This window comes from Panicum virgatum, chromosome 1K (genome assembly GCF_016808335.1).
Source record: "Panicum virgatum strain AP13 chromosome 1K, P.virgatum_v5, whole genome shotgun sequence".
Classification (NCBI taxonomy): Eukaryota; Viridiplantae; Streptophyta; class Magnoliopsida; order Poales; family Poaceae; genus Panicum; species Panicum virgatum.
Window position 1 is genome coordinate 49859159 of NC_053136.1, and position 19497 is coordinate 49878655.

General features: G+C 48.1%; 1 protein-coding gene across 2 annotated transcripts; it reads left to right on the forward strand.

The window, feature by feature from the left end:
- The first annotated feature begins 12984 nt into the window (after positions 1-12984).
- On the forward strand, positions 12985-18392 carry LOC120640678 (potassium transporter 25-like). Of its 2 annotated transcripts, none has more exons than XM_039916582.1 (9): positions 12985-13704; positions 13829-14321; positions 14415-14468; positions 14606-14866; positions 14972-15024; positions 15761-15884; positions 16009-16263; positions 16417-16823; positions 17313-18392. In XM_039916582.1, exons 1-9 carry the CDS (start codon positions 13660-13662, stop codon positions 17940-17942), a joined length of 2322 nt encoding a protein of 773 aa, XP_039772516.1. In that variant the 5' UTR covers positions 12985-13659; the 3' UTR covers positions 17943-18392. The 2 variants fall into 2 exon arrangements, with proteins under 2 accessions (XP_039772516.1, XP_039772521.1); XM_039916587.1 differs by having other exon boundaries at positions 16417-16578.
- Positions 18393-19497: the final 1105 nt, after the last annotated feature.

The following is a 19497-nucleotide window of genomic DNA, read 5'->3' on the forward strand; positions in this document are numbered from 1 at the left end:
AGAAAAATTTAGAGAATTTTTAGGCAGGACTAACTGACCTAGACAATTTATGGTAGGGAGAAATACAATAAATCATGAAAAATAGTTTCTATACCTGGAAAAATCTCATATTTTTGTTGGTGTTTCCACTTGAGGTTAGAAACATGCTAGAAGAATTTGAGCCTCGGTAAATCAGTAGCTTAGCCTGTGAAAATTCATCTTGATCCATGCAATGGATTATTATCTTATTTTTCATGCCTCTTATATAGCTCTTTTAGTTCTGAAAATTTTATAGCAGGCTCATATTAAGGAATACAATTTTCAGTTAAAAGATCATTACCATCACTTACAATCCTTGGCCTGGAGAATTATTTTTGTGTAGAAATACTTTTTCTGTACTAATATAAAAAAAAGCAACACACCCAGCTCTTTTATGAGTTAGTATAGATAAAATTCATACTCTATAAATGACTGCCCAACAGGATAAAAAAGAAAGTAGTAGCACCCTCCAACTTGAGTTTGGTTGATCTCCATCTATGTCAAGAAATAAATGCATTATATTCGTCTCATACATATGCATTCATATAGAGCCGACGAACCTACTAGACGGAACGTACAAGTTGGTGTGTGAAGCCGAAGAAGCTCCCGGAGAAGCTCAAGTGAACTTTGCAGACGCCGTTGAGAACCCGAACTCGACTTCAGAAGCCTCTAACTAACGCTGACCTAGTGTTAATTCCAGGCAAGCCCCGGAGCATGTCCTTCTATTTTAAATTTATACAACTTATTATTGTTCCTACCTACTTGCGCATTTAAGTTTACAGGAGTTGTTTGGAACCTTAGCTGTATGATCCTAGGTACCTATACTTGAACACTAGTATGTGTAGGTCGCTAGTTAGCTAGGCTAATGGTTCGGTAGAAGTCGAGTGATTTCCTGTCACTCGCGAGAATGATAGGAATTGAATGTTTATTATATGCTGCAACTATAAGGCTCACGGGCGGGGCTATGGTACTTGTGATGCCCCGTCTGTTTAGTGAAAGATGATAAGGCCGCAGTGTGTGGTAGTGGTGGTTAAGCTTTTGAACGTACTAACCACATGCCGAGAAATATGGTAATCGGTAAGCTTAAGTAACTGATTGGCCCGGCGAGTGGACTTTATTTTCACCCTCTTTGAACGTTGTTCTCATGCGGCCACATGCGGGTGCAAGAAGGCGCACGCCAGGTGTGGATTCTTGTAGTTGAGGTGGGTGACCCTGATCCACAACCCGGAAAGAAAGGAGAAAAGTCGTGTGGGTGACTCGGTTCCCATACGTGTGTGTTAGGTCTGCCTGGCCAGGTTAATCGTCCGCTTCTCACGGTTTGGGACTGCTTAACCCTTTTGCCACATAGAGTAAGAAGTGAAAGATGATGATAATGAATATGGCTGGTTGGATGATGAAAGATAATTATTTTCACCATGTATGCTATTGGATAGATGCTCACCTAGAGTGATTAATTGAACTAGAACTTGAAAGCTAAAACCTAAAATTACGGATCTACTCTTTAACAGACCCCTCAAGCCAAAAGCCTTGCATGTCTAGATAAAGGGCTAAGTATACCCTTAGTCGGGTAAGCCTTGCTGAGTATTAGTATACTCAGCCTTGTTTGTGGCTTTATTTTTCAGGTACTACATCTGAGGATGTGGTTGACGTCATGTACGGGCTTCATCATGACGTCTTGTTTCGTCGCTAGACTATCGTTCGTTTTCCGTCAAACTTAAACTTTGTTGTACTTTTATAAATTCAAACTTAGTTTGTAATAATAATTCAATTTCATACTCTGTGCTGTAAAATTTGTGGAATATTGCACGCTCTGAACTGCTTTGTTGATCCTGTTTCATGTGGTTTAATCGGGATTTTACCAGACAGCACTGCCGGATTACTCTGTTTTAAGTGCGTGTTAATCCTAATTGCCGTTTCGGTGATGGTTAGTGCACTTAAGCCGGATTAATTTAGGCGGGACTGCCACAAGAGGGGTGGGAGGTCTTGGGACCAGATAGTTAGAATAGGGTCCGCAGGATTGCACATGTGCAGGGCTGAATGTGCAGCCTGTCTATTTTGTTAGACCGGTCTGACCTGTCCGTGGACCGGTATGACCGGTATCTTCTATTGGTATGTCGTGCAGGCCGGTCTGACCGGCTGGAATAACCGGTCTAACCGGTGGTGTGGGGGCAGAACACTAATGTAGTTGTAGGTTCCTTTCCTTTGTTGAATTTAATCTCCCTATTGTAAAGTTTGTAAATTATTTAATTTATATAAATTATGTAAGCTATATATGTACTTGAACTGTTATAAAAACTCTTGTGTATCGATTTGTCGCCTCTTTATATTTCCAAGTATTTATCGTGCTTGTACCATCTGCGCCAGCCTTCGTGTGGGACTACCGGTGTTGTTTCGATCGGGCCGTGGGTTGAGAAAGGAACGTTAAATTAAACCATTAAGCTAATGCATCTGATGTGTTCAAATAATGACCATTATGTTTAATTTAGAGTTTTAATTTGGCGGTTTCGTCGCAAGCAAGATGTTCGTGATACAGGGCATGGTTGCTCGGAGCAGCCGCCATGACTTGCCGCCGTCGAAATGGCCATTTCGCTTTTCTCTAAATACAGAGATGTTCGTCGCCGGCTTCAGCGGGGTAGACGGAGTCCATCGCGCTCCGTACGGGAAGCACAATTCCAACACAAATTAACCGCGTCATCGGCGATCGAACTGATTCGAAGGAGGTAGCAGATGCAACGAGCCGCCACGAACTTACCGTGATTGGAGCCCACGTTCCCACGGCGGCAGGCAGGCGGCCGCCGGGATTCGGGAAGAGCACCGGTGCTGCGAGCACTTCCGGAAACGGCTTGGATGCCGTGTGCAGTCTTTTTTTTTTGGTCAAAAGACCTTTTGCCGTGTGTCTGTCATGACGACTCATGGCAAATATGCAAATACACGACAAACATTTTCAAAAAAATTTGATTCCACTCACCTAATTTTTTCTAGTGTAAACTATTGCACATGGTACCTTATGTTAATATCTAAATTTTCTTTTAGTACGTATGCTTTTTCTAATCATTTATTTACATTAAACACATTTGTTAGAATTAAACCAAATTTGAACTGCAACTAATTTAAATAACATACTAAAATTAATTGAAAAATTATATTCATGTTTTTTAGTCCAATCTGACACCGTATGCATGAGATGGGAGAGAATTTCAAAAAATTTTGTCCCGTATGCATGAGATGGGAGAGAATTTCAAAAAATTTCGTCCTGAAACATTACCGGAAACATCTAGCGGAATCATTTATAAATTCTATAAATAACATTTCAACTCTTAATATCACAAAATTTTGAATAATATCATAATTTCATGTGTTGAAGCTATGGTAAAAAATTGAGGAGGTTTCGCACAAATTTAACATCGCTCCTTACTAATCTGAACTTATCTAAAGAAGATGCATAGATTCGAGAGGGAATCGTTCTGAGTTCGAGTCAAAAGTGACTGTCGAATTGGGATTTCACTTTCAAACCTTTTGTATATGCAATACCCAACATCTTTTCCTTAATGCCAAAGTTTGGGAATTTTTCAGATCAGTTCGTAAATTTTAAAAATTTTTAGTTAAACAATATAATGTGATACATATTTAAATTGAAGTATCAATTCATCAAATTATCTCGGATGTAAATAATTTCTATACCAAAATTATAGAGCCCGATGAGATTTAAGACTTTGTAGTTGTATATTTTTGTATTTGACAATGTTTTATACTTCAAAATATCATTATAAGTTCTCTAAATTCAAATTTTAATTTTTTGAAATTTCCAAATGACTTCGGATGTAAATAAGTTGTATATCAACCTTGTAGAGCTGAAAGAGATCTAAAACTTTGTAGTTTACCACTTTTTGATCTGAGTTCATTTAGCCATTCAAATTTTAGTTACAAGGGCATAAAGGAAACAAACTCGCCACGTCAGCGATCCGTGTGCCCAAAATACTTGATTCTAATTGGCTCAAGTGGCCTTCACCGGATCCATCTTCTTTTCTCCCTCCCCATCGGTCGATAAGGCACCTGACCTCTCTCTCTGTGTCTCTCTCCTGACTCGCACGGGCAAGCTTGTGATGCGGCGAGCGCGCGCGGAGGCTGCAGCGGCGGCGAGCTCGGGCGGCGGCGGCGGCGCGTGCGGGTTGCGGCTGTGGCGACAGAGAGCACGCGTGGGCTGCGGCGACAGCCGCGATCGCGGGCTGCGGCAACGGCTGCGAGCGCGCGGGCAACGGCTGCGACGGCGAGCGCATGGGGGGCTGCGACTGCGAGCGGCGAGCGCGGGCTACTGCGACAACGGCGAGCGCGCGGGCAGCGGCGGCGCGGTGTATGGCTGGTGCTGCGGCGAGCCCCGGCAGCGGCGGCGGCGGCGACGACGAGCGCGCGCGGGCTGCGGCGACGGCGGCGAGCGCGCGGGCTTCGGCTGCGCCGGCGAGCGAACGGGGCTGCTGAGGCGAGCGCGGGCTACGGCGACGATGGCGAGCGCGTGGGTTATGGCTGCGACGGCGAGCGCACGGGGGCTGCGGCGGCGAGCGCGGGCTATGGCGACGACGGCGAGCGCGCGGACTGCGGTCGTGGCGGCGGCGGCGAGCGCGGGCTGCGGCGACGCGGTGTACGGCTGTTGCTGCAGCGAGCCGGGGCAGCGGCTGCGGCGAGCATGGGCGGCTTCGGCGCAGCGTCGGGCTGCGGCGGCGAGCCCTGTTTTTTTTATTTTTTTGAAAAATCTTTGCCGAGTGTCGCTTTTGGCACTCGGCAACTTGCTGAGTGCCCGATATGCCTGTTTGCCGTGTGTCATTTGCCGTGTGTTACATACGGCAAACACTTTACCGTGTGCTACAACTCCTTTGCCGTGAACAGGCCGTCTCCCGTAGTGGAGAGCGGCGGGTCACTGACTCACCGCAGCTAGGGCGGCCCATGCGCGCACCCGGCCACCACGCCCGGCTCCGTCGAAACCGAGATTTCAGGGGGTCTGCCGATGTTCCAAACGGTCGGTTCACCGTATTTTTTGCTTTCTAACTTTTTTCGCAAAAGTTTTTCACATATAAATCCTTTAACAAATTGTAGAAATGGACTCTGGAGATCGGCGCCGTAGTCTACGGCGCCGAGCTAACACGTCTCGGCGCCGTTGTATGCGGCGCCGAGATGCCACGCCCGTATGCCGAGCCGTGCCGAGCTAGTGCTGACGTGGCTCAGGATCGGCGCCAAGATCTACAGCACCGAGCTCCTGCCATAACACCTCTACTTTCTCGCACCGCTCGCCGGCCGCACACGGCCACCTGCCGCTCGCGCCTGACGTGCTTGGTGTCAGGACCTGCTTCGTGGCGTGCCTCCATAAATCCATAAATGATGGTGCTCGACCATCTGCTCCGCCACGTGTTTGGTGTCATGATCTGCTCGATTGATTATTGATTCGCTCAAACAACTCTGGCCGCAAGCTCTGGTGGAGCCTCGCTGCAGAAACTAGGATACTAGCTTTTCTTCTATACTATTGCAAGATCAACTTAGTATTATTTTTTTGAAGTAACAACTTAGTATTAATCATCAGGTAGGTATGGCATCCAAAATAAGTGAGAAAACACACTTGAAATGTTAGTATATTTGCATGCCATTCTCACAGTTTACAAGAACTTGGTCAATGGATTTAAATCATCAACCAAAAAACACATACAGACACAAATAATCACAGTGCAGGACTTTTCTGTTCTAATAGGAAAAAAAAAGCTACAATCTTTTATCAAATGGAAAGCAAGTGATATCCAATGGGCTCCATAACTCCTCTCCACATATTGTCATGACGTTATCGCTAGCTTGTTCCTTGTCAGTGACTCGCCCGTTCTTGCATCTCTACAAATTGTGACAGGAGCTCGTGGCGCGAGAAAGCAGAGAGTGGCAGGAGCTCGGCGCCGTAGATCTTGGCGCCAAGCTCGGCGCTAAGATCTACGGCGCCGACCCTGGGCCACATCAGCGCCAGCTCGGCACGGCTCGGCATGCGGGTGTGGCACCTCGGCGCCGCATACAATGGCGCCGAGACGTGTTAGCTCGGCGTTGTAGACTACGTCGCCGACCCCAGGGTCCATTTCTACCATTCGTTATAAAAAGGTCCTATATGTGAAAAACTTTTGCAAAAAGGATTAGAAAGCAAAAATTACCATGTTGGGAATGCAAAGTTTTTTGTTTGGGAGGGGTACGGAATAAATAATAAGTTTTTTTTTAGCCCGCACAGGAAAGGCGACTCCACGGCAAGGCCCATTACACAAGAATGAGCTGAGGTTCCTACGCAGCGGAGCGCAGATACGGCCCATTACACAAGAGGGTGGGCCGGTAGACGCCGGCGCCAGCCCATCATCGCGTGTCGTGTTGGGGAGAGTGCCGCCCGCGTAGCTCAACGGCCCGGGAAAAAGAGAGAATTCCGCGTCCCAGACCCAGGCCCCAGTCGCGGGGTCTTGGCCTCTCCGCCGGGTCGTCGTCGTCGTTCCCGCGCCCACGGGATGGCCGGTCGCGGAGGGAGGGAGGGAATTGGCCGTCGGCGCGCGGGCGGCGTGCGCCACGCGGCCCCGCACCACGCGCCAAGTGCGGCTCACCGGGACGATGGCAACAAAGAGGACTCAAGCCGACCGCCTCCGCGTCGGCGCGGGCGCGCGGGTGGTCCGGCCGGGAGATACGGCCACACCCACACGGCGATGGACGACGACGGCGACGCCCAACCGCCCGCGGAGTGGACCCTTGACCCCGTGCCCGAAGGGGCCGAGGCGTCAATGCCGGCGCACGGGGGCATTGACTAGCAACCCACACCCAACCCAAAGGAAAGGATGGGATCCACACCACCTTCCATTCGATCTCCAATGCGATTCGATCTCTCCCTCCGTCGCCATCGGCGAGAAGCTAGCCGATCCGCCCGGCCTCTGAACCTCTCGTTTTCTCAAGAACTGACGGGACGATCCGTAGGCCGCCGTAGGGCTAGGGAGCAGGTCTCGACGACCGGCTGATCGTTGCCTCTGCGTCGTCTCGTCCTCGCCACTGTAAGTCGGCAGTCTGCCTGCTGCCGCCCCTTATCCTCTTACAGCTACCAGGCAGGCCAGCAGTCAGCAGCAGCAGGAGAGTGATCCGTTCAGACTTGTTCTCCTCCTGACGCGTCGCCGTATGTGGCTCGCGTTCGTCGCGTGCGACGCTCGCAAACTCGCGAGCGCGTCGCTCTCTCTCCGTTCAGCGTCGGAGCCGGGCAGCAGGAAGAGCTCCTCTGGTCGAGCTCCACGACGCACGGCTTGTCTCGACACAGGGTCAGCTCACTGCTCCGGCAGGCGACCCGGCGATTTGGAACTGCTGGCGGCGGCGGCAGGGTTTGCGCCTGCGGGCTCCGGCCTGCTGCCATGGTTCCCATGAATCGGGACTGGACATCGGGGATCCGGACACTGTTCGCGGCTCCACGCGCGGGGGTTTCGCACCACGGGCTACTGTAGGTTTTGATTTTTGATGCCTTTCCACATTGATGATTGGCTGCCATGGAATAGATGATCCTGATGAACCAGTGCTAGCTGTTCAACTTCAACGTACCAAGCCTTGTACGCAGCTCAATGTTGATCGCAGTGTTGGTCTCAAAAAGAAAAAAAAAAAGAAGAAGAGTTCATCCAGTGGGGAGTGGGCTACACATTCAGCCGTCCGTTCAGGTCTCTTTCTGCAAAACCGCTCGAGATGCTGTCGGTTAACACGGTTTTATGGAAGCAGTTAGCTGCCAACCTCTGCTCTCCATGACCATCCGCCTCCATATAGTACTTGGCTCGATCCACCAATACGCCAACCTAAAACGCTTCTAGCATTTTTTTTCTTTCTGACACAAACAAACCAATTATTCGAGGAGATATTATTATCACATCGAACCAGCAAGAAATCGACTGCACACCAGATAGCGGGTGGCACCGGTCCGAGCTCATGATGACTTGATGAGTCACTTTAATACTAGCCTGTACCGAAAACAAATCAGTACTGAAGCCGACGTGTCAGTGCACGTGCCACGTATAGGTAGGTTAACATTTTAAAAAAAAAAAAAACTAGTACACGAGCCTTTGACGGCTTGGTTTATCGAAAGAACAAGCAAACGAAAATCTCTGCTGGACTGGCTTACCGTAGTGTCTTTCCCACTGTCGATTAGTCAGCTGCCCAGGTAAGTAAAACTCTTGACGAGCACACGCAAGTCTCACCTAACACCACGCAGGAAATTTGTGGCCGTGGCCCAAGAACATGGGAGCGAGCCTGCCGAGGTGGCTGCTGGCTGGGGAAGAGGAAGACGATGGGAAGGAAGATATTCTCGTCCAGCTCCGCCCGCGCCCGTACGCCGACCAAAAAGAAAAAGGAAAAAAAATAAAGAAAGCTCAACGCCCGCCTCCGCATCGGCACCGTCGACGGCGGGCCCCGGCCGGCGACAGCGACGCCGCCATGCCCGACGGGGACGCGGATGTGACCGGAGCCGAACCTCTGCGAACGTCGGAGGCCGCGGTGGGGCCCGGCCGTCGACCGCCATGGCTGATGGATGCGCGCGGTCATTATTTGTTGGATTAGATATATTATCAAGGGCCCGTCCACGTCACACGTCATCACAGAGATTCAGGCCGGCTAATAGCTGGACGTGTTTTGTTTAGCTTTGTCGTCCGTGCTGCTAGCACAATTCTGATACGGTGCCCCGAAAGCGAGGCCGAATTAGAATAAGGGTTCGGTCCAAATGTGGAGATTTATTATTGGATAATAAAGCCGTGCGAATTTCATCTGAAATTCGGTTCGGTTTCCAGAGGATCTGGAAATTTTCCGGCACAAATTAGTATAAGTGCTTAAACAATACTACTTGCACAGAAGCGTCAAAAATTAGTCCACAACTGTAGCATCGGTGCGTCAGGATCTTCTCTGGTTGGTGGTTTGGGGACCAAGACGAGAGCACCGGCGCCATCGAGTTTGACATGCAGGAGCTCTGAAGATTTCTTTTGGAGCGTTGCAAGAGCATTAACTTATTCAGACACCCGTAGACGTCCTCCTGTCTTGAGCGATCGACCGAAAGCAACGTCTCTCCATCCCCTGGTTTCTTTCGATCAAACAATGTGCTAGGTGGGGAGGACGATGCCATACCAATGGCGTCTAAAAAAAGAAGGTGAAAAGACGAGGTGAATAAGAGGGGCGATGTTACAAAAAGGTTGACAGGGAGCTTATTAGGGGTTTGGAATCCGCCGCTGTCAAAGGTAATGCGATTGCAAACCTTCAAATGCAAAGCTCGTAGCGGTTGTTAACCATCAGGTGTTCAGATTTGACGTCCTGTCTTCTAGAACGATGAACTGGGAGCACACATATACGGATTTGAAAATCCCTTCCTTTTCAAAAAAAAAAAGATTTGAAAGTCCCTGATTGTTTGCTCGCAAACCTCATGGCTTACCGAAGCTAATCTGGTGGATCAGATCGTCTCCGTATGTTGCTGCCCCGCGTAGAATCTGATAGTGATCTACTCAATTCTGGCGCCGGATTAATCTATTGATTTTGAGAAATTTTAACGCCTCCCAACCATGTGGCACCACGCATCTAAGATATTCTAGGCATTCAGCTCACCTGGAAGCGTCCAGCTTCTTTTTTTTCTATCGATTTTATCAGTGACTCCCGGCGATTTAAAAATAGCTGGCAGTGTAGGGGCTCGAGAGTAGGTAGGTGGCCTGAACTTCTTGTTTCGATTTCGTGCGGTTTCTGAAACGCCATCTGCTTTCTAAAAAGCATAAAAAAGAATAAAAAAGAGTATGAGCAAAACAACTTGTCAAGCTACATTAGTCGAAGCACCCTGCACGCACAACAACACAGGCTGCAGGAAGAATATCTCGAGCTCACTTTGTCAGAGAGAGACGTGAGATTTCTCCTTCACCGAATTCAAGCAGACGACGAAAGGTTTTCAACAACGACGACCCAAATTTCAGCGAGCAGCCCTGACCCTCCACTGAAACAGCAAGAAGAGCAGCAGCATCTAACAGCAAGGGCAAACTTGTCCGCGCTGCATGTACACGAGCCATTTTTTCTCCCTCTTTGAAAATAAAAGCAGCAGCGCCCTTAGCGCGCGGGAATTTAAAAAAAAAAAACAGATGCTGCCAGCAGCGTCTCTTTCAGGGTGGAAACGCTGGATGGGCTGGAGGACGCTGCTGCTTTGGGAACACCGGACACGGATATTTTTCTGCCGGCAGATTAGATGCTCGCGGCGCACCATCGCCCGCGCGTAGCTTTCCGCCGGCAAGTACGCACGTCCGTGCATATCTCTTTCGCTCACACTGCGTTTCGCCTGTTTGACAAGCTATCAGAAGCAGTATAAAGTGGACTCATCTTTTTCAACGGAAAGAAATGTGCTCCCCCTTCGAAAGGATCTTTATAAATGCATGAAAATTACGTGGACTGATTTGTAGCTAGCAGCCATGCTTTTCCTGTTTTTGACAGCGCTGAAATTTCTTACCAGGGGTCGAGGGCGCGTGTCACATCGGGAGCATCTTTGACTGTAATAGTATATGAGAACTTCGCATTCGAAGAAAAAACATGGCGGTGGTACGACTGTAACTTCGTTTGCATCTCCAACCCTTTTGCTCATTCGTCACGTAATTTTCGTAGAATGCACTTTTAGTTTGCCTTGTACTCGGTCCAAGAGGTTTGCAGAAGATTTTTCTTTTTTTCCCCTTTTGAGGGTACTATTTTGAGGTGCCTGCAAAATAGCACTCCCAAGCAACAACTTAAAGACAGGAGATCACAAGCTTGCAGCTTATAGTTCAACTTCCACCAATCTACCTCTAGCTCAATGTACTGTTTGTTTTTTTGAAATTAAAGGCAGGAGCACTGTTCGTTTTCAGCTTGACATTTCACACCAATACAACTAGTCGTGCTGCCCCGCCTACTGCTAACGCTCAATTCTTGAGCTCCCAGCCTCCCAATGCTGCCTACCGACCATCCTCCGTCACGTCAGGGTACCCTCCTAAGAGCAAGAACAATAACGCAGCCGGCTGGCGGGCTGCATGCGCGGCCATGCGCCCACTGTTGCGCCTGCTGCCGGCTGTGTGCTACCGGTTTAGCTAATTTGGACACACATGCAGCAGTGCAACGCTCCATTCAGCCGGCGAAGAGTTTGCCGCCGGCTTTCGTTTCTCTCTCCTGACGTGGTTGTTTTTTTTTTTGATGATGTTGCTTCTCCTCGCCAGCTGAGAGAGTGTTACTATACTTGCTCTAAAGCTTCCCTTCTAAGACCGGCACTTCAATTCCGATCCCAAACAACTTCCCATGTCTGAATCCAAACCGAAGAAGTTTACCATAGGTCTTGTTTTTCATGTGTCGCCTGTTTAACTGTTTTCCTTCAAATATCAGGCGCATGCTAAGCGTTTCCCTTTCGATATTTGAAGGAGACCCAAAGCATAATTTTTAACTGGTTCCATTTCCATCAATATACAGATTTAGCACCACTATTTTTTTTCCAATCAGACGCCTGCGATTTCTACGCCTTTCCCTCCACTCCACACCATGATGGGTTCCCATCAAACCCGTATAATTCACTGCCGGGTTGCCATTAAAGTGCAGCCAAAAAGGAGCGGAGCGAGGAAAGGCACTTGATTAGGGCCTAAAAGGCGCTGAAACAGGCAGCAAAACGTACAACGACGTATCGATCAGGGTTTCACTTCCCGTCCGGTATCCGCCGGAAACCGGAAAAATTTCCCGTTCCCGGAACTATCCGGGATTGGAAACCGCCAGAATTTCCCGGAAAATTTCGCCCAAATTTAAAAAATTTAAAAAATTTTGTATGAACGGTAACCGCTGCATCCCGAGCGGGAATCGTCGTTTCCCGACCGGTTTCCGTTGATTTTGACCGGGAAATGCCGTCGGCCGAGGGGAAAATTAAAAATTTTGGCAACATTTCCCCGTAATTTTGTAAATAGCATTGCACAAAGTATATATCAAGCATTTATATATCATTGACAGGGAGATAAACATATAAATAGAAGTTCATATACATATAAATGTTGTGTTCGCATGAGTAGTCCATAAATCACAACAATAGTCCATCCAAACTTCATATCCATAGTCCATACAAATCATCAAATACACATCATGTTATTTGTATGTATCATGCGGAATAATGTGTACTATGGAGCATGGACTTTGGTTATGTATTTGATGATTTGTATGAACTAGTGTGTATGAACTTCTATTTATATACATTATCTCTGTGTCAATGATATACAATTGCTCGATGTATATTTTGTGCAATGCTTTTTACAAAATTAGGGGGAAATGTTGCTAAAAAAATTTTATTTTCACCGCAGCCGACGACATTTTTCGGTCAAATTCAACGGTGCTATATGACTTGTATTTGTAAGGCGCTATATGTGTAAAACATATGCTGTGACATGTCTATATATGTGTGTGACATGTATATATGTATCTTATATATGTTTGTGCCATGTCATGTATTCAATTTGCACTGAAATGCTGCCAAAATTTCCATTGTTCGTACTAACTATGCAATGCTATGTCCATTATATACATTAAAACATTATATATGTCTTCAAAATATCTTACAACATGTCAATTGTTCAAATGGAGTCATTTCTTTGTAAAATTTGGCTTCACTGCACCTGTTTTTCTTGAATTCCCGGTCGCTGTGACCGGTTTCCCGGTCAGAAAACACCGGTTCCCGGTCGGGAAAATCGGTTTCCCAATTTTTGAATTTGAAGTGCCATCCCGTCCGGTTTCTGGCGGTTTTCACCGGGAACCGGCCGGTTTCCCGTTCCCGGACTCAGGCGGGAAAGCGCTTCCCGACGGAAAGGTAAACCCTGGTATCGATCCCCCGTCGCGACAAGCCACCCGCTCCACGCGTCCCGTTCCGCCCAACAGCCCAAGCTCCCACTCGAACTCGATCCCGCCGGCCGACACCTCCCCCCGCACCCGCAGCGAGCTTTTAGCTACAAGAGAGGAGGAAGCTGCGTGCGGCGTGCGGCGTGCCTCGCTTCACCGGACTCGACTCGACGTCGTCGAGCAAAAAAGCAGGGTGGTTTGGAATCAAAATCCGTAGGGCGAGCGGCCGCGGGGGGAGCCCACGGCATCCCTATCTTCCTCCTGCTCGCGTGGTTGGCTGGCTGGTTCGCCCTCTCCGCCAGAGGGAGACCTCTCCCCCCACCTTGGGCCGTTTTGCCTTGTCGTGGCGCTCTCGTACGCGGCCAGCGGGGAAGTTACCGCCCGGCCTCGTTCCGTACGGGCGGTTGATAGCGAGTTAGTGAGAGGCGCGACAGGCGTGGGGGCGAGCGAGGTAGCTTTGGTTTAGGCGAGGTGGTTTTGAGGGAAGGTGCTAGAAGTAGAAGGAGGGGGGCGAGGAGGAGTGTGGACTGCGCCTTGGCCTCGCTTTGCTTTGTGGGTGCCTCGCTTTGCTTGGTCTGGTTGGTTGGTTGGCCTCCCGCTCGCTACGGGCCAAGCCGACGGACAAATCTTGGTCTTGGGCGCGCCGCCGCGGAAGGATTCGGCTCCGAGGACCGATTCCTTGTTCCCTCTCGCGACGATTCGACGAGGTTTGCTGCCATGGCGGCGGCAGGCGTGACGCATTGAGGCGGCGCGTGCGGGGCCGGGGCCGGGCACATGGATCTGGAAGCCGCGGGCGGCGCGGCGGCGGCGCACGGGAAGGTGAGCGAGTCAGCTCGCGGCTCTCGGAGTCCTTGGATTCGGAGCGCTCGTCTGTGTTGGGTGGGGGCCTTGCTCCTCCATTTCCTTCCTGACTGCTTGCTCGATTGCTTTGCTTCTCCTGCAGAGGTGGCGTGGGGAGTCATGGCGCGCGACGCTGCTGCTCGCGTACCAGAGCCTCGGGGTGGTGTACGGCGACGTGGCCACGTCGCCGCTCTACGTCTACAAGAGCGCCTTCGCCGGCGACGACATCCAGCACTCGGCGGGCAACGAGGAGATCTACGGCGTCCTCTCTTTCGTCTTCTGGACGCTGACCCTCATCACCCTTGTCAAGTACGTGCTCATCGTGCTCCGCGCGGACGACGGCGGGGAGGGCGGCACCTTCGCGCTCTACTCCCTCATCTGCCGCCATGTCCGCGCTGGCCTGCTGCCCGGTGGCGGCACCAGAGATGAGCTCATGGAGGAAGACAAGGTCACGGGGCGTCGCGGCGAGCGGCCCGTGTCAAGGGTCAGGGCGGTGTTGGAGAAGTACAGGGTGCTGCAGAGGCTGTTGCTGCTGTTCGCGCTGCTGGGGACCTGTATGGTCATCGGCGACGGCGTGCTCACCCCTGCAGTCTCCGGTTGGACCCTTTCCTTCTTCGCTCTGGATCGTCTGTCTCCATGCCGTTCTATTTGTTTCTGACGCCATATGTGCTCTGCTGGTTCATTTGCAGTGTTTTCTGCGGTATCTGGGCTCGAGTTGTCGATGGAAAAGGAGCAGCACAAATGTAGGTTAAATCCTTTCTTTGAGTGCGTGCCATATGGTACATAGTTGAATTAATAGGCGCAAATGTTTCAGTCAACTTAATGTATGTTCAATTGCGCCATGCTTATGAGATGTTCATTGCAACTTGTTTATATGCAGATATAGAACTTCCTGTGGCTTGTGCCATACTTATATGCTTATTTGCACTGCAACACTATGGGACACACAAAGTTGGGTTTCTTTTTGCACCAATAGTATGCATTTGGCTTCTCTGCATAAGTGCAATAGGTCTCTACAATATCATCCATTGGGACCACCATGTCTATCGAGCCCTCTCGCCATACTACATGTACCAATTCCTCAAGAAGACTCAGACTGGTGGCTGGATGTCACTGGGTGGAATCCTTCTATGTGTAACAGGTACAGATACGCTGTACTGCTGTTGCCTGCTGTTTGGTTGCGGCCCTACTTGAATTGCAATGTCAGAAGGCTGACACTTTCTTTCTTTCTTGTTGACACTTTTAGGCTCTGAAGCCATGTATGCAGATCTTGGACACTTCTCACAATCGTCAATTCAGGTATGGGATGAATCTATTGCAACTTATAGGAACATGATGCACGTTTTGTTTATAGCCTTCAGTGTTTATTTCTGACCCCTGGTTAGTTCAATTCTACTGATTCGGCACCTTTTTCTTGTACGGAAATAAAATTATGTCTAACTTAACTCAATTTCTATTCTTTGCACAATAAAATTAAAAGATGCAGTTACTTACATGACTGATAAAAGCTCCTACTTTCATGGCTTTCCATATGTATGCCACATTTAGGATTGTTGTAAATATAGAAAAATTGTAAGGCACTAGTTTTATGTATTTTCTAATTATCCATAACATTTAAACTCTTTCTTCATCCACATGGGATTTTCATTATCCCTTTTTCTTAGCAATTTTGTGGTGAGTTGTCACCTTCATCAGAAAAACAATTTCTGCGAGTGTCCTGCTCTTGACTAAAATCTGCTCGTTATAGGAATGGAATAATTTAAATTTTCATGTAAAAACACTTGCTGATTTCCTTGAAAGATCAACCAGTTACCTGTGCTCAATACATGTTTCTGTTCTGTCGACAGTTCAGACTATTTCTTTCCCTGCATACTTTAATCTATCTGTATATCCGTACTCTGTATCCTTGACATTTTACGAGATAGTGACATTCTCATGATCTTTTGTCTTGATTGTTCTACTTAACACTCTTTGTTTTCTTTTTGAAGTTTTGGACTAGTTCCAGTTTAATGAGTTTTTATTTGTTCCCCAACAGATTGCATTCATATCTGTGGTCTATCCTGCTCTTGTACTGGCTTATATGGGACAGGCTGCTTTTATTTCACAACATCACAACTTTGAGAGTAGTTATCATATTGGATTTTATGTGTCAGTACCAGGTACATCTCTTTGATTTCCTTTTTGGTTCCTTTTAAATATTATTATTAAAGTATTTTTTATCATAAATTCCCATTTAAAAATCTGCATATTTTGAAGCGCTGATGTAGGCAACTGTTTCTGTAGAATCACTCAGATGGCCTGTTCTGGTGATTGCAATACTTGCTGCTGTAGTTGGAAGTCAAGCAATTATTACGGGAACCTTTTCCATAATCAAGCAGTGCTCTTCATTAAGTTGTTTTCCTGGAGTGAAGCTTGTGCATACATCCTCTACAGTGCACGGTCAGATATACATACCAGAAATCAATTGGATGCTGATGGTACTGTGCCTGGCTGTTACTATTGGCTTCAGAGACACAAAGCACTTGGCAAATGCACAAGGTAAAAAGAAAAGAAAAGAAAACGAGAGCCCATATTCAAATAGTTCTTTCCCTCGCAAGTAATAATTTCAGCTATCTGTTGTGCTCCTTTTATACATCGAAGTGAATCTTCTCATATATATTTGTTGATGTTTTGCCCTACTTTCTTGTACAGGGTTGGCGGTAATAACGGTTATGCTTGTCACCACATGCTTAATGTCACTCGTTATTGTGCTTTGCTGGAACAAGAGTATCTTCCTTGCCATTGGTTTCCTGCTTTTCTTTGGCACAATTGAAGTACTCTACTTCTCAGCTTCTCTTGTCAAGTTTCATGAAGGTGCTTGGGTCCCTATTACTCTTTCTTTCATATTTATGGTAGTCATGTGTGTCTGGCACTATGGCACAATAAAGAAGTACGAGTTCGATGTCCAAAACAAGGTATCAGTAAACTGGCTCTTAAACCTTGGTCCTTCACTGGGCATTGTCCGCGTTCGAGGCATTGGGCTAATACATACAGAACTAATGTCTGGAATTCCAGCCATTTTCTCCCACTTTGTCACCAATCTGCCTGCATTTCACCAGGTACCTTATCACGGGTTCCCTATTCAGAGTACACGCAACCCTTTTTTAAAAAAAACTCGGCCGGATGGGGAAAGACCGCCCCACTGGTATTAACTTAAGAAGAAGCCTCGGCTTCCCCGACCGAGAAAATCCCCGAACCCTGGCCCCGCCCTGACACTGGGAGACGTAACCCCTGGGAACTGTGCCTGGGCCATGTAACGGTCCTTAGGCCGACCTGGGTAGTCTCACAACCAGTGCTTTGGCACACGGGGCCAGCGAGGGGATTTTTTTACCCTCAGCCTGAAATTCGCTCCCACGGGGAGTCGAACTCAGGACCTGAGGGGTGCCGCCGGAGTGACTAACCAACTGGGCTAGCATCCTTTGGCACAACCCTTTTTTTTTAGTTTGCCTGAATGCACTATTCAGAAATCTGAATAAATTGCATCATTATGCCGGGCAATTTATAGATCTGAATAACTTGTACAGTTCTCACATTTGTTTTTTTGTCAGGTGCTGGTCTTTCTTTGTGTTAAATCAGTTCCAGTGCCACACGTGCAACCTGAAGACCGATTTCTCGTGGGTCGCATTGGTCCAAAAGAGTACAGGCTGTACAGGGTTATTGTCAGGTATGGGTATCGTGATGTGCAGAAGGATGACCTAGAGTTTGAGAAGGAGCTAGTCAGCAACATTGCAGAGTTCATCCGCAGCTCCGGGGAATGTGACAAGAATGGTTTTGTGGAGGATACAGATAGGCCCTCTGATAAATTGTCTCCAGTTAGCACTGGAATTCCACTGTGGGAAGAGGATGGGGACCTTGATGCATCAGCATCTCCTCACAAGGATATAGACGCACAGAACATAGCACCCAAGCGAAAGAAAGCAAGGTTCATGATACCAAAGAGCGCCCAGGTGGACAGTGAGGTGCGCCGCGAGCTGCAGGAGCTCATGGACGCAAGGGAGGCAGGCATGTCCTTCATCCTGGGGCACTCGTACATGAAGGCGAAGAGTGGATCAAGTTTCATAAAGCGAATTGTGATAAACTTCTACGAGTTCTTGAGAAAGAACAGTCGCAGCCCTTCGTACGCCGCAAACATACCTCATGCTTCCACCCTAGAGGTAGGAATGGTCTACCAGGTCTGATAGCACCAGCAGCTGTATAAAAGGTTGAGATGAGACAGTGTTCTGCCACCCCGCCTGTACATACCACCTTGTCGCCTATACGCTAAGGCGTTGACACAGTGACAGAAGTAGTGACCCTGGAGCACAGCACGGGCTAACAACACACCTGCAGACCTTTGGAGAGCCCAACCGGGATTTTTGTCCGTAAAGCCTTCTGTTGTGCTGTTCCTTGTTTTTTTTAAAAAAAATTTGTGATGTGTTTGCTGCTGCTCTTGACTTGTTGAGGTACTTGTGAAGATGTAATTGTAAGTCTGTAAGACTGACTAGCAAAATAGCATTTTTGATGTTCAGCGACTTCTGTAGTTGTCACTTTTTTTAGCTTTTTTTAGGAGCTGTAGTTCTGTCACTTCTCTGTACTTCCAGTGTATAGTTTTAGCATTACAGCAAGTAACACAACATTCAGTTGTTTAATTGGGCCCGCCTGTATCATAGACTGGGCCGTAAGCCACTTTTCTTTTGGGCCAAGAGGAGAGACAGGGTTGTAGTTTGGGTTTGTGGGCCCCGTCCACAACAAACTACCCGGAAAATCAGGCGCCGATCATTCTCGCCGCCGTAGCGCGGGCTCTATGCGGCCCACGCTTACGCTGTTTCCAGCAGTGCTCCTATCGCGATGTGGATGCGGAAATAACGAATCCTGAGCCTGGGCAGATGCGGTGCTACCGCTTCCAGGAGAGTGCGGATGCGGTTACGTAAAATATGAGATGGCCCTGGGCGTACTGCATATTGACGTGTTCTCTTTTCTCCCCGCATCCTCTCACGGTCTCACCTCCCGCATCCGCGTTCCGCTGGAATGCATGTTCTCCTATCGCGAAGCGGATGGTGGGTCCAGATGCGGATCCGGAACATTTTCCGCATGCGCAACCGCGTCCTGCTGGAACCAGCCTTAGGTCCTAGAGCACACAGCCTCCTGTTGATTTCGGTCCCGGATCCAGCTTTTGTTCCCCTCGTGCACATGCGCTTCCTTTATCGAAGAGCGAGAGAAAGCTTCCCTTCGTGTGTGTAGTCAGTCTGTCAGTGTAACTGTTGTAGCAAATGCTAGGTCTTTATCTGTCCGGGACAGATGAGGTCTCGTTCGGTTTTTGTGGCTTTAGCATCGGATGTCAATTTAATATTAAACTAGTTGTATAAATTGCAATGTTCTAGACGAATATATTAAGTATAACTAAAGTACAATTAGAGGATGATTACTGTAGTAATTAGTGGTTAAATTATAAATTAATTATGGTTAATAACTTCGTCATGTGATTAAGTCACAACTTATGAAATTATATTTATAATAAATTTATATTTGATGCTTTTAATTAATATTTAAACATGTGATGTGACGAGACTTACAACAGAAACAGAAAAAAAATCAAATCTGGCCTGAATCTAACCGAAAGAGTTCACTTCAGTTGGGGAAATGGCAGTAAAAATTTACCACTTCTCTTCGAGGGCGAAGCACGCCGCGCACCTTCCTGTCCTTTTTCCCTACACCTGCAAGCCTGCGACGGTGCGACCCCCCCCCCCCCCCCCC

What these genes read in the sequence shown, in the direction of transcription:
- LOC120640678 (XM_039916582.1), top strand. Translation starts at nt 13,660, where the DNA reads ATGGATCTGGAAGCCGCGGGCGGCGCGGCGGCGGCGCACGGGAAG. An exon ending in GGAAAAGGAGCAGCACAAAT is followed by an intron (nt 14,469 to 14,605) that starts GTAGGTTAAATC and finishes GTTTATATGCAG; the next exon opens with ATATAGAACTTCCTGTGGCT. An exon ending in TCTCACAATCGTCAATTCAG is followed by an intron (nt 15,025 to 15,760) that starts GTATGGGATGAA and finishes GTTCCCCAACAG; the next exon opens with ATTGCATTCATATCTGTGGT.